The sequence below is a fragment of the Oryctolagus cuniculus genome, chromosome 6 (genome assembly GCF_964237555.1).
Source record: "Oryctolagus cuniculus chromosome 6, mOryCun1.1, whole genome shotgun sequence".
NCBI lineage: Eukaryota > Metazoa > Chordata > Mammalia > Lagomorpha > Leporidae > Oryctolagus > Oryctolagus cuniculus.
In genome coordinates this window covers 150,729,371-150,744,210 of record NC_091437.1, presented here as the reverse complement: position 1 = coordinate 150,744,210, position 14,840 = coordinate 150,729,371, and the positions used below count along the sequence as shown (strand labels likewise).

Here is a 14,840-nt window from a genome sequence, read left to right as displayed (position 1 = left end):
TCCAGATCCCTCCGAATGCGCCTGGGAGAGCAGCAGAAGATAGCCCAGGAGCTTGGGGTCCTGCTACCCATGTGGGAGACTCATGGAGTTCCAGGCTCCTGGCTTCAGCCTGGCCCAGTCCCAGCCTTTGTGGCCATTTAGAGGTGCAGACCCCGACACTGCATTCCACAAGGACCCAGGAGATGCCAGCGGGGCCAGTCCTCATCTCTGGAGCAGAACACGGGAACGGGTCGAAGTACAAAGATGTCCGGCTCAGAGGACTTCCTTCAAGGCAAATATAACAAGACATCACAGAGGAAAAGAACCGTATTCACTGATGAACAGCTTGAAGACTTGAACATCTTGTTCAGTAAGAACCCGTACCCAGACCGTGACCTTCAGGTAGAAGTAGCCTCCAAAATGAACATAGACCCCACGGTGGTGCAGGTCTGGTTCAAGAACCACAGAGCAAAACTCAAGAGAGCAAAATCCACTCAAGTTCCACCCCCGCAGGAAGCTCAGCACCAGACACCCCTGGAGGACCCAGTCACACCCGACTCCTTCCAGGCGCCAGTGGAAGCACCAGCCAGATACCCTGAAGACGCCTACCCCCAGGGCCTCACTTACCCGCACCTCAGCATCTACCCCAGGCTCAAAGTCCCCAGGAACCCCTCTGGAGGACACCAAATCATCCACTTCGGCTGCTGCGAAGACACCACCATATACAACCTCTACCCGCTCTGGGACCCCACGGTGCAGCCAGGACCCGGCTCTGCCGCTGCCTCTTTCTTTGCACAAAGCAGACAGAACCAGAATGATTTCCAGACACAGAAATAACTTCCAGCCATAAAGAACAAACAACGATATGGTGGCTGGGTTTCAAAAACACCCCGGGGCCAGTGCTGGGGCTCAGTGTGTTAAAGCCCTGGCTTGCTCCAGTTCCAGTCCTGGCTGCTCCACTTCCATCCAACTCCCTGAACAAAAAAGAAAAAAAAAAAAAAAAAAAAGAGAGTAAACCAGCAGATGGAAGATCTCTCTCTCCCCTCCCCCTCTGTAACTCTTCCTTTCAAATATTTTAAAATATATATAAATTACCCAATTTATAGAATTTGTTAGAGCAGTCAGAATGGACTAAGATACCCTCCCAGACTTGGTTTAAACCAGACAGTGGCTCTCAATGGGCTGGGGCTGGGGCTGGGTGAGTGCGGGGGGCGGATTTTGTCCCTCTCCAGGCAGAAACTTAGCTACATCTAGGCATTTTAGATTTACTTATTTTATTTGAAAGGCAGAGTTATAGAGAGGCAGAGCTGAGAAAGAGAGAGAGAGAGAAAGAGACAGAGAGAGAGAGAGAATGTCTTCCATCTGCTGGTTCACTCCCCAGATGGTTGCAACAGCCAGAGCTGCACTGATCCGAAGCCAGGAGCCAAGAGCTTCTTCCTAGTCTCCCACGCGGGTGCAGGGGCCCAGATTGGAAGTCGAGCAGCCGGGACTTGAATCAGCGCCTAAATGGGATGCTGGCACTGCAGGCGGCTTTAATCCACTACGCCACAGCGCCGGCCCCTACCTGGGCATTGCTGTTTGTTGGGAGTTGGGAAGGGATGGAAAGTCTACCTACTGGCATCCAGTGGGCACAGTGCACAGGACAGCCCCCACAACAAGGAATTATGTGACCTAAAATAACAACAGTGCATTGGTTGAGAAACAGTGTTTTAAACAATCTCCTTTTAGATCTTTCCCCAGGTGGCTCTCATCTTTTTGCTCTCTACCCATCTTCTCCCAACAGTTTAGAACAACAGTTCTTCCTTACCATGTTATTTTGCCTTCCTCTGACAAGCCTGTAAGAGTCTCTGTAGGCACAATTACTAAGAAACGAAAAAAATTTAAAGATACTTTCCTACTGCTCCCTCTTATCTTTCTGTATACAGCACTGTGCAAACACTTTATAGACAATATGCTGACTCTCTCTAAATCCCATGGCAGCCTTGTTCAAGTTCAGCCAGAGCGGTCACTCCCTTTTCAACCTGCTAGAATGTAACTTTTCTCTCTGTGGCAGTCTCTTACCCATGCAATTGATTGTTCCCTCCCTCACAGCCCGCCCCTCCTTCCCTCCCTCCTTTTCTCTCTCTCTCTCTCTCTCTCTCTCACTCACTCACACACACACACACACACACCCCTAGTATAAAAGTCATCACAGCTGCCACTCCTTAAGCATGGGTGCTCCTTAAACTAGAATCCTAACAACTTACATGGCATACAAAACAGCTCCTAACACATCATAGGCCATCGACAAAGATTCGGTGAGAATTACACAAATACCAATCTCTGAAACCGCCACTCCCAGGACATCTGCTGAGTATCACAGACAGGTGCCACGGAGCTTCCTTCTCGCTGTCGTGAATCGTCACAGCACTCTACAGAAGCAAAGGGAAACCGGGCCCAGAGACTCAACTCCAACGACAGTAAATTTAATTTGAAATGCCTGGAACCAAGTTCAAATCACGTTTATTAGGATCAGAAAGTGGTGGCCTGTTCTCCCACACTCTTAGGGCTTTAGGATGGAGAGACGGCGTCAGAGACCGGGGTAAACTGTCCCAGTCTCAATGCTGTAGCGAGAAAGGGCCAGGACCATCTCCCGGGCGGACAGAACCCAGCACCGGGTCTCCGCCGAGCGCCCCAGCGGGAGGCGACTACTCCCGCTACCCTTCCCCATCGCCACCTCGGCTTCTGCCTTACCTGCTGCCCAATCTATAGCCGCCGGGTGCGCCTGAACTTCCCACACCTGGATCCTCGATCCTTTCCTCAACTCCCTTCGCCCGTCGCTGAAACGGCGAGCGCGGGTTCGCGCGTCATCAGCCGGCGCCGCAAGTGGTCACATGACGCCCCGCCCAGCTCTCCGCCTCCTGGGTCATGTGACGGCCTGGGGAACCAAGGGCGGAAGCCGGGGTTTGGCCGGCTGTAGATCAGGGGCTGGGGACGCACGGGGGTTTCCGCGGAGAGAGACTGTTGGGACGAGGGTGCGGACTCTGCGCGCGACCGGCGGCCCTGCGCGTGCGCCGCTAGCGCGGTCCGGCTAACAGGTGAGCCCCGGCGGGGTGTGCGCCCCTTCCTTGCACATCCCGGGTCCCCTCCCCCGCCCTGGCCAAGGGGCCAGCTGCAGCGTCGCGCGCGGTCTGCATGAGGGGCCTGGGATGGAGGAGACTCAGACGCCTCCTGGGGCGGCGGCTGCAGTCCCCTGATCATCTCCGCTTAGGTGCAATCGTTTCGTACACTCGGGGCGGTGGGAAGCGGTACCCCGCTGTTTGGCCGGCGTCTCATCCTTCCAAGTTTTCCGGGAGCATTGCTGCGTGGTGGTTGTTCATCCATTTACTTTCGAGAAAACTGGTTCCTGCGCGGCTTTGACAGTGCTGAGCTTGAATTATGTCTCTGCTGTGGGCTGCGAGTTTGAGCAAATTGTTGGTCTTTCCTGCGCCTCAGTGCTCTCACTGTGACATGGAGATGTCAAAGTCCTTTGCATGGGGGTGGGGTGGGGGGATAAAGGCCCCGATTCCTCTATGGTCCCTCGGAAAGAAAGGCGCAGACCCAGGAATGGAGCTGGATCTCCAATTCCAATTGCTTGGAGCGCTTTTCGACGTAGGGAAGGGCAGAGAGGAAGAAGTTTCACTGCCTCTGCCCACAGCCAGGAGTCCTGAATCGGACTAGAGGGCTCAGGCTCATTTCAGAACTTTTCTGGAAGAGATCTGCCAGTCACATTTAAATTGATCAACAACCGTTATGCTTTATTAAGGGTAATGGGTTTGGGGCGACCAGCGCTTCCTTCATTATGGAACTGAGGTTTTGTGGGAGGATAAATATAGACCCATCTTCTTTTATGCTCCCAGTAGGGTAAACAGTGTTTCATCCACAGCGATGATGTTTCCGAAGAAATGCTATCCTGCCCTTGCTGCGTACCCGGCGTGACTCTTCCATGCTTCCCTCCTGGAAGCGTGTTGTCTACGATGCCTTTGCAAACTGAAAGTCATGGTTGCATGCCAAATGCTTAAAATTTCCACCACTTTGCACCCTGGAAATGAACAGAAGGGAATTGTGGAGGATCTCTGGCTCCATTGTATACTGATAGTAATGGGCCCACATTGAGAAGACTGGTCCTTAGGCGGCGTCTTCATTGATTGCGCCAAGTGGTGGTTTAATAGTGCGTCTTCTGCGGTGTTCATGAGGACCTCATTCTTGACTAATTGTACGAGACTCAGCTGCAGGTTAACACCCTGTGGAACCACCTGCCTGTCTGAGGTCACTGCAAGGTGGTTAGGCATCTTGAAAGATGATTCTGGAATTCCGTTCTTCAGGACCAGTCTTTCAGCCATCACATTTACCAAATGCTTTAGCCACATCCTAGTTGTGCAGATTGTGGCGATCCCATTTGTCACATGGAAAATAGAACTAGTCCTGGTTAGGAGATGTGATATATAATAATGTAACTAAATATGATGATTTAACCAAGTGATTTCCTTCTTTGTTAATCTTGTTTGAACTTCCCCAGCCTTCAAAAATTTAACAAGAGATGCTTGCATTATTAAAAGTAGAAGAAAAGTCTCATGCCCTCATGGTGAGACAGATTGCAGGCAGTGAGTTCATGTCACTAAAAGTTTGTTAAATATAACCCATCTATTGTCTTACGTTAAAGAATTCATCACAAACATCTGTTTTTATGGGATCTCAGATAAGGTTATTAACCTAAGTAATAGAGGCCCATAACGTTTGTTTGTGTTGAATCTATTTTATGATTCTCATATCCTTTAATACTCCTTAAAAGTTGTGTACAGTGTAATTCTTGAGTAGGGACCTAAGGATTAAAATAAGAGGGGCCGGCGCCGTGGCTCACTTGGTTAATCCTCCACCTGCGGCGCCGGCATCCCATATGGGCGCCGGGTTCTAGTCCTGGTTGCTCCTCTTCCAGTCCAGCTCTCTGCTGTGGCCTGGGAGTGCAGCGAAGGATGGCCCAAGTGCTTGGGCCCCTGCACCCGCGTGGGAGACCAGGAGGAAGCACCTGGCTCCTGGCTTTGGATCGGCACAGCACCTGCCGTAGAGGCCATTTGGGGAGTGAACCAATAGAAGGAAGACCTTTCTCTCTGTCTCTCTCTCACTGTCTATAACTCTACCTGTCAGATAAATCAAGACTTCTGTGTCTTTTTTTTTTAAAAAAAATTATGTCATCACAGGCCCAAGTGTCCCTGAATGTGTGTGTGCAGGTGCTAAGTATACCTGAGTATTTATTGGGAGAGAAATGGGGAAGAGGGCAGATAATGAGGCTTTACTTTAAGCCGTTTCCTCCAGGACCCCATGCCTTCCCCACGCTAGTACCCAAATCTGGTTTGCCCATCTCTCCGTGAGTCTAGAGGGTTATCCTGCCGAGACCTCTGGGTTAGTCTGGGAGTCTCCAAAGGGGCTCAGTGCCAGTGCCCACTGTCCATTCCCCCCCCCCTTTAATTCCCAAGCTAGACCCTATCAGTGCTGAAAATGAAGTGGAATTGCTTGAAATCCAGCCTGTTAGAGATCACTGTGGTTTACCAATCAAGCATTACAGAGAAAACCTGTTAATAATTGATGCTTTAATGTGCTTTATTGGATACCCTCAGGAGAGTTTCAGACAGGGGCAGTGACTTCTCGGCAATCCTGCTCTCAGACTCTGTCCAGGAAACATCCCCCTTCCGGGCCTGCCCCTTGCTCACTCTGGAGGAGTTTGTCCGCCTCCTTGCTGCTCCTTCAGCACAATGCATTCCTGCCCTAGCGCCTTACTTGTTCCCTCAGCCTGGAGTGCCCTTCTTATTGTCTTGCTGCAAAACAAATTACTCCAAAGCCCAGTGGCCTGAGAGAATAAACATTTACTATCTCACAGTTTCCAGGCTGTGGAATCAGCTGCATGCCTATAGCTGGTCTTGTCTGAAGGCTACCATGGAGTTGGGAGATCCACTGTCAAACTCACTCACATGGTTGTAGGCAAGCCTCAGTCCCCTGTCACGTGGACTGCTTCACAGGGCTGTCATAATATGAGAGCTTACTCCACAGGGACTAGCAAGCCGGAAAGGGTGCCAGAAGTCACAGTGTTTTTGCAGTCTGATCTCATACGTGGTATCTTTGACTTGTGCTGTATTCCTGGCTTTAGTAGGGAATCAGTGAGTCAGCTCACATTCAAGGGAAGGAGTCTACCTAAGGCATGAGTACCAGGAGTCAGAGGTCACTGTGGGCAGGGGGACCATCTTGGAAGCTGCCCACCATTCATGCTCGCTCCCTCACTTCCTCTTGAAATACCATTATCACATCATCCATGTAAACTTGCATGTGCCCCATCCCTGTATTTGTGGCTTTTCTTCACAACAGTTTCCACGGCCTCATAAGTATTTTCTCTTTCCTCCTCCCAATAGTGTGTAGGCTTAATGAGAGCAGGAACTTAGTTTTGCTCACCGCTGTATCCACAGATCCTAAACCAGTGCTTGGCACCTACTAGGCACTGGGTAAATATTTGTTGAATGAAAAATTGGTATTAAGGATGCATTCACATGCAAAACCCAAATAATAATGAGTAAGCCACAAAAACAATTCCTTTAACAAGGATTATAGAGGCAGTTGAATCAGCAAACCAGTAATACCAACAAGAATTTAGATTCTTTCTATTTTTTCACACCACAGTCTACAGCTTCTTGACTTTTTCCCCAGCTGTGTCACCTCATGGCCTCAAAGCAGCTGTTGCAGCTCCTGGTATTACATGTTCTTTAGACCTCATTCATTCAAAGGCAAGAAGCAGAGGAATAGCTTTCTCTTCACCTGCCTCTCTCCTTTTAGCAAGAGGAAAAATACATTTTCTAGAAATCCCACTGTAGACTTATTCTTAAATGTCATTGGTCAAAGCTGGCTCACAAGTCTAACGTTTGCTTCCAGGGAGGCAGGAGAGTAAGAATCTGACCGGTGTGTCTTCCACCAGGAAGAAGGGGAAGGGGTGAGAAATAGTGTTGAAGAGCTACAGTGTCCTAATAAATGAGAACATTTCCAAATACTGAATTAATGACGGACTTCCAAAAGGGACAAGGAAGCTCTGCCAGGGTTCTCCAGACCTTGCAGGTGGTAGATAACTGCAGTGGGCAGCTCAGAATGTGAATGAACATTAAAAAGACGTGACAAGCATTGAGCAGTTTTGCTACAGCTGCAGAGGAAGCACTCCTGTCAGAAGCCTTTCTCCATCTACACAGGCTTTCATGAAGGTGAAAAATGAGTCAGGCTTCCGTGAAATTGACAAGTGATGACTTGGCTAAACTAACAGTTGTAGAAGAGAAAGGCAGCAGAGATAACGATGGCACAATGAATGCTTCCGAAGATGGTGATTTACACAAGAGTTGCAGACAGAGGCTGTATTAGCCCATTTATGTTGTTATCACAGAATACGTGAGACTGATAACTTAGAAAGAATAGACACTTATTTCTTACAGTGACTGGGAAGTCTAAGACCCTGGAGCCCATATGACAAGCGCCTTCAAGCTGTGTCATCCTATGGTAGAAGGTGGAAGGGCAAGAGCATGGGAGCCGGGGGTGCTGAGCGCTCTCTTATAACAAACCCGCTCCCCAAACGCTGGCATTAGTTCATTCATAGGGCAGAGCCCTCATGACCTAATCACCCCGAGAGGTCCTACCTCTCAAAGCTCTTGCATCAGGGGTTAGGCTTTCAACACGTGACTTTGGGGAACACATCCAAACTGTAGCAGAGGACTTAGGGAAAATGAATAACACCTTCAAAATTCTTTGTAAAAATTAACACTTTTAAATTCACACCATGGGGGCTGGTGATGTGGCACAGCAGGTTAAGCTACCACCTGTAACGCTGGCATCCTGTGTGGACACTGGTTTGAATCCTGATTTCTCTACTTCCGACCCAGCTCCTTGCTGATATGCCTGGGAAAGCAGCAGCAGGTGACCTTGCCCTGTGGGAGACCCAGATGGAATTCTGGGCTCCTGGCTTTGAACTGGCACAGTCCTGGCTGTGTTGCCATTTGGGAGTATACCAACAAATGGAAGATTGATATCTCTTTCCCTCCTCCTTCCTCTTCCCCTCCCCCTCCTTCTGCCTTTTTTTTCCCCCTAAGATTTTTTAAATTATTATTTATTTGAGAGTTACAGAGGGGAGAGAGAGCTTTCATCCACTGGTTTACTCGCCAAATGGCTGCAACAGCTGAAGCTGTGCCAGGCTGAAACCAGGAACCTGGAGCTTCATCTGGTCTCCCACATGGGTGCAGGGCCCAAGCACTTGGGTCATTCTGCTGCCTTCCCAGGTGCATCAGCAGAAGTGGAGCAGCCGAGTCTCTTAACCGGCACCCAAGTGGCATACTGGCGACACAGGCAGAGGCTTAACCTGCTGAGTCACAACTCCAGCCTCAACTCGCTGCCTTTCAAATAAATGAAATCTTTTTTGTAAATGACACTAGGAATCTCGGCACTAAGTACAAGTTATCAAAATCACAGTTAAATCCATTTTAATTACAAAAACTCACTGTAATACATTTCACGTGTATCATTTGAAGATGCGTTCCTATCCAGAACTTTTTCTGCCACTTCTTACGAAATGTTTTTCTTACTTGAAGGTCACTCTGCAGTATTTCTTAGATGTGGTGTGAACTAGCCTTGATAACAGGGACCTCACCCACTTCTGCTGGTTTTTAGGACACTTTTCCCAAAGGTAAGACAAGTGACACAATTCCTTTAAGGAAAATTGAATAAGTGTTAGAAGCTGATAGCTGAAAAGATGGGGATTGGAGGAAAGTGTAATAGTACAATACAAAAATAACTGCACCGCCGTTGTTAGACAAAAGCAGTAACTGTATTGCAGAACATTCTGGAAAGGGAAGTGTCACAGTTAACAGCATCATCTGTACTTTAAATGGACAGTCCAAAACTAGTAGCTTATGACGGTGCCGGCCCCATATATTGACTTTCTAAACCCCAGTATCTTATATGTGACTGTATTTGGAGAGGGTCTTTATGGGGGGGTAATTGAATTTAAAAAATTGAGTGTGCCCTAGTCCAGCAGGACTTGTATTCTTATTAGACAAGGAATTTAGGACAGAAATGTACAACAGAGGGGAGGCAGGGAGAAGACGGCCATCTAGAAGCCAGAGAGACCTAAGAAGAACCCAGCCCTGCTGACACTTTGATCTTAGACTTCGGGCCTTCAAAACTGGCAGAAGATAATCTGAGATTTTTAAGCCACTCAGTCTGTGGTACTTTGTCATGGCAGCCCTAGCAAACCAGTACACAGCCCAGGCCAGGCTCCAGGGTAGATTGGTTATCACAATACTGTGACCACATGGCTTTCTTAAGCCTTGCACTAAGGAACAGGATTGCCACGGGGGAAACACATACGCCTGAGGTGCAGAGCGCTTGAGTCTAGGGAAAGACAGGCATGTAAGAAGTAGGCTAGTAAAACAAATTACCGGCCAGCGCCACGGCTCACTAGGCTAATCCTCCGCCTTGCGGCGCCGGCACACCGGGTTCTAGTCCCGTTTGGGGCGCCAGATTCTGTCCCGGTTGCCCCTCTTCCAGGCCAGCTCTCTGCTGTGGCCCGGGAGTACAGTGGAGGATGGCCCAAGTGCTTGGGCCCTGCACCCCATGGGAGACCAGGAAAAGCACCTGGCTCCTGCCATCGATCAGCGCGGTGCGCCGGCCGCGGCGGCCATTGGAGGGTGAACCAACGGCCAAAGAAGACCTTTCTCTCTGTCTCTCTCTCTCACTGTCCACTCTGCCTGTCAAAAAAATTAAAAAAAAAAAAAATTACCCACCTTGGAGTTTATCAAAACTCAGAGTCCAAGGAGTTATTTTGTTTGCTAAGTCTTTCTCACTTCTTTTCCTGTTGCCTCTATCTCGCTCTCTGCCAGCTGTCTTTTATTTATTTATTTATTTATTTAGATTTATTTGAAGAGCCGGCGCCATGGCTCACTTGGTTAATCCTCCGCCTGCGGCGCCAGCATCCTCTATGGGCGCCAGGTTCTAGTCCCGGTCACTCCTCTTCCTGTCCAGCTCTCTGCTGTGGCCCAGGAGGGCAGTGGAGGATGGCCCAAGTCCTTGGGCCCTGCACCCACATGGGAGACCAGGAGAAGCACCTGACTCCTGGCTTCAGATCGGCATAGCTCCGGCCATAGCAGCCTTTTCGGGGGTGAACCAACGGAAGGAAGACCTTTCTCTCTGCCTCTCTCACTGTCTAACTGTATCTTGTCAAATAAAAAGAAAAAAAAATATTTTTTGAAAGAGTTACCCAGAGAGAGAAGGAGAGGCAGAGAGAGAGAGAGAGAGAGGTCTTCCATCCGCTGGTTCACTCCCCAATTGGCTGCAATAGCTAGAGCTGTGCTGATCCAAAGCCAGGAGCCAGGAGTTTCCTTCTCGTTCTTCCCTCGTGGGTGCAGGGCCCAAGGACATGGGTCATCCTCTACCGCTTTCCCAGGCCATAGCAGAGAGCTGGATTGGAAGTGGAGCAGTGAAGGCGCGAACCAGTACCCATGTGGGACGCTGGTAATGCAGGCAGCAGCTTTACCCGCTATGCCACAGCACCAGCCTCTCTGCCAGCTGTCTTACCCCTGTCTCTGCACTGGCTGTAGGAGACCATTGGGATGGAGGGAAAGGGGTGGGTCATGAGCAGTTTGTTGAGTTGTCTCTGTGACACAGAAGATTCTTAGGGGGCCAGCACTGTGGTGTAGCAGGCTAACCCGCTGTCTGCAGCATCAGCATCCCATATGGGTGCAGCTAGAGTCTTTGCTGCTCCACTTCTGATCCAGGTCTCTGCTAGTGTGCCAGGGAAAGCAACAGGAGGTGGCCCAAAGGCTTGGGCCTCTGCAACCATGTGGGAAACCTGGAAGAAGCTCCTGTCTCCCGCCCTCAGACTGGCCCAGATCCAACTTTTGCAGTCATTTGGGGAGTGAACCAGCGAATGGAAAACTTCTGTCCCTCTGTAACTCTGCTTTTCAAATAAATCGTTAAATAACAGCAAAAAATAAACAAAAACGGGAGGCTAGATGGTGTTCTAATTTAAAAAAAAAAAGACAAGATGCTTAGAAAGTACAGCTGGGGGCAGCAGTGATGCTCTGACATGCTGTTGTGCACATCACAGTAGTTGCACATGTGGTGAGGATGTTTTGTTCGTTGTTTTCCCTTGGTGAAGTCTTTGTATTTCTCTCTCTCAAAACACAGCTGCTGCCTCACCTCTTCCTGCTTCCACCTGCATGAACTCTTTTTACGTTTTTCTCGGATTTGCATATGTAGGTTTCTGAGTTTTAAAAAAATTGTTATATATTTCTTTGCAAATTGTTATATATATATATATATCTTTGCAGAGAGATTTTCCATCCACTGGTTCACTCCCAAAATGCCTGTCAACAGCCAAGAATAGGCCAGGCCGAATCCAGGAGCCAAGAACTTCATCTGAGTCTCCCACATGGGTGACAGGGACCCAACTTCTTGAGCTGTCACTGCTGCCTCCCAGAATGCTCCTTAGCAGAAAACCGGAATCAGGCAGAGATGGGACTCGAACCCAGGCACTCCGATATGAGATGTGGGTGTCCCGTGCAGCATCTTAACTGCTGTGCAGAATGCCTGCCCCTGTGTGTTTTGTTTTATGAAATGAGAGCATCTTATTCATGTGCTTTCACATCTCAGTTTTTCCACTCATTATTACCTCTCAGAAATTGCACAACTTAATTAATAGAGTTGTATTCTTGTTAATGGCTACTTAAATTCAAATTTCCTTACTGAAGGCCCTTACTTCATCTCCTAGTTTTTGTAATTACCAACGATGCTGCAGAAAACATCCCTTGGACCTATGTTCTCATGTTGGTGCTTAGATTTCTAGAGAATAGAATCCAAAGCATGAGATTAGAGGTGAAAGTTTTTTTTTTTTTTTCAGTAAAGGTTGTTGGTTCACTTTACAAACAGATCAATAATTCCTATTTCACCAGTAATATATTTCTCCAGTTCCTTCTTGGAGCAAACTTTATTACTTTTTTTAGCCAGTATCCCCTAATGGGAGTAAAGAATTTTGGAAGTTGCTGTAATTCACAGCTCTTTTCGCTGTTGGTGAGTTAGGATCTTCTCATCCATTGGCTGTCACTGCGGTTACTCTTCATGAATTACCCCCTTGTGTTCGCCTATTTTTCTTCGGCACTGTCAGCTCTGCCCTTGTCAGCTTGTAAGATCCCTTTGCATGCAAGCAACCTTCTGTCTTCTCTCTGCATTTCAAATCTGGCATGCAAATCATGCCCCATAGAAAAGTTTTTAAATGTGAGACATTAAAATACATCATTCTTGATCACTTCGGGATTTCCCTCCCTTCCTAAACTTCTGCAAGATGCCTCTTTACTAAGAACCCCCAGAGTAGCACAACCACCTTTCTCAACAGAAGAACCAATCAAGACACCACGCTGACAAGTGAACGTGCGGTACACTTACTTCCTTATCTTGACTGCACACTCAAGCATTTCCTTTCTTCTTCTGGTCTTGTTCTTCAGGCTGAGAGGGATCACCGCCTCTGTTCCTCATCTTGTTATTCCTGCACTCACCAGATTTGTTCATGCTAAGGAGGGAATTAAGCACCCAGCTTACACAGACAAATGTTGTTAATTTCCTATTTACTTGCTGCGGTCATTCTGTACCCTTGTAATGAGTCTGGCATTGTATCTGTAATCATCTGAGGAGCTTCTTAAAAACACAAGTGCTTAGGACTGCCTGTCACCTTCTTACAAGGAACTCCAATGTTCTGGGTGAAAAATAGAGGTGCTGAGGGCTGCCTCTAACCTTCTTCCAGAAACTATAATATTCTAAGTGATTGTGCTGTGCAGTCAGACTTGAGAACCTCTGCACTAGAAAGTGAGTTGCAGGGCCAGCGCCGTGGCTCACTTGGTTAATCCTCCGCCTGCGGCACCAGTTCTAGTCCAGCTCTCTGCTGTGGCCCGGGAAGGCAGTGGAGGATGGCCCAAGTGCTTGGGCCCTGCACCCGCGTGGGAGACCAGGAGGAAGCACCTGGCTCCTGGCTTTGGATCGGCATAGCTCTGGCCATTGCGGCCACTTGGGGAGTGAACCAACGGAAGGAAAATCTCTCTCTCTCTCACTCACTCACTTACTGTCTGTAACTCTACCTCTCAAATAAATAAAAATCTTTAAAAAAAAAGTGAGTTGCTTAAACAGTTTCATATCCAGCTTGGCAAACAGGTGCTCAGCAAGGAGTGGCAAGGTAAAGCATAGCAACCGTTGCCTTCAATAATGACCTGTTGCCAGTAATTATTTAGTGCACTAAGTGATCTGACCATCCTCAGTGCGTTAGATAAAGGAGAAATAAAATAATTGTGCTAACAGAACTAGACACCTGTGTGCTGAGTTATGTGAGATTTGGGACCTTTTTAATTTACTATTTATAAATCATCTTTCCAGAATTTTGTAGAATGTAGCTCTAATGTTTGTTTCTCCTTTTCTTTTTCTCTTCTTTTCTTTGATTTATTTGTTTGAAAGGTAGAGTGACAGAGAAAGGCGGGAAAAGAGAGGGAAAGAGATCTTGTATCCCTGATTCACTCCCTGAAAAGCCCGCAACAACCTGGTCTGGTCCAGGCTGGAGCCAGGAGCCAGGAACTCCATCTGGGTCTGCCATGTGGGTGATAGGGACTCAAGTACTTAGGCCTTCATCTGCTGCCTCCCGGGGGTGTCAGCAGAGGAACCAGTTTAAAGCAGCTCTCTGATACAGGAGGCAGCATACCAAGCAGTGACTTAACCCACTGTACCACAGTGCCTGCCTCTGGCATCTGTAATTTTAAAAGCAGTCTTGGACATGCTGTACCTTAGCCCTGCAATTCCATTTCTAGGAAATACTTGGGGCAGATACCTCAAGATATGTGTAGAGATATGTCAGCTCTGTTGGTAGTGTTTACAATGATTGGCTATTATATTCAATCATAGATTTGCTTCTGCAATTAGAGTGCATTGGAACTGCATATGTATTCCTTTGCCCTAGCTCAAAAATGAACAATTTTGTCTTTCTTTATGAGAAGTGAATAAAAGATTGAGAAAGATGTCAAGAATGTTAATCTGTTGAAGTCCCTCCACATAAACAGTCAATAACATTTGCCCTTCTCCCCGTATCAGAACTCATTATAAGCCTTTAGGGGAGTTGAATTTTTGAGGGGGATTGAGGGAAAATACGATGCCATGTTTATATGCAGGTACGTCCTTTGACATGGAAACTTTTATACCTTTTTAAAATTTCTTAGATGTAGGTCGTTTCATGGAGCAGCTGGTCGATCCACAGACCTGGTTTCATCTATTGATCTACAGACTCTGGCTCTGAAGCAAGCTCATTGTTCTCATCGTCCGGACAGCGTACTCGACCCCTGTTACCATGCTGGACTTTCTAGCCGAGAACAACCTCTGTGGCCAGGCCATCCTGAGGATTGTTTCCTGCGGCAATGCCATCATTGCTGAACTCTTGAGGCTGTCGGAGTTCATTCCTGCTGTGTTCAGGTTAAAAGACCGAGTTGATCAACAGAAATATGGAGATATCATATTTGATTTCAGCTATTTTAAGGTAATCTCTTTCTGTAGCATTTTTGTTGCTATCTTTTCTATACAAGCATGTTTTCCTTGGAACCATGAGACTCTAAGAGGTTAGGTAATTATAGAGAGATTTACAGAGCAAAACTTTTGAACCAAATGTGGCACCAGCTATTTTTTTTGTTAAGATTTAGCTATTCATTTGTTTGTTTATATATTTATTTATTTGAAAGGCAGAGTTACAGAGAGAAAGAGAGGGGTCTGCCATCCGTTGGTTCACTCCCCAAATGGCCGCAGTG

The 14,840-nt window shown here is 47.7% G+C and overlaps 3 protein-coding genes across 7 annotated transcripts in view; 2 read left to right on the top strand and 1 right to left on the bottom strand.

Annotated features, from left to right (window-relative positions):
• NSMCE2 (NSE2 (MMS21) homolog, SMC5-SMC6 complex SUMO ligase) overlaps positions 1–2,992 on the bottom strand; it is a 249,982-nt gene extending 246,990 nt beyond the window's left edge. The window contains exon 1 of one of the 3 annotated variants that reach the window (XM_002710541.5): positions 2,713–2,992. The gene's annotated coding sequence lies outside the window, so the exon portion shown is untranslated. The remainder of the gene's footprint in view (positions 1–2,712) is intronic. The other 2 variants (XM_008255900.3, XM_070075483.1) reach the window with 2 other exon arrangements.
• On the top strand, positions 244–816 carry LOC138850101 (divergent paired-related homeobox-like). The gene has a single exon (XM_070075919.1). The coding sequence runs from the start codon at positions 244–246 to the stop codon at positions 814–816; it is 573 nt and encodes a 190-aa protein (XP_069932020.1).
• The window catches only part of WASHC5 (WASH complex subunit 5), a 73,964-nt gene continuing 61,974 nt past the window's right edge, over positions 2,851–14,840 (top strand). The window contains exons 1-3 of one of the 3 annotated variants that reach the window (XM_070075481.1): positions 2,851–3,056; positions 8,604–8,698; positions 14,262–14,575. In XM_070075481.1, coding sequence (XP_069931582.1) covers positions 14,390–14,575 — 186 coding nt within the window. In that variant the 5' untranslated portion in view covers positions 2,851–3,056; positions 8,604–8,698; positions 14,262–14,389. The remainder of the gene's footprint in view (positions 3,057–8,603; positions 8,699–14,261; positions 14,576–14,840) is intronic. The other 2 variants (XM_002710540.5, XM_051844797.2) reach the window with 2 other exon arrangements.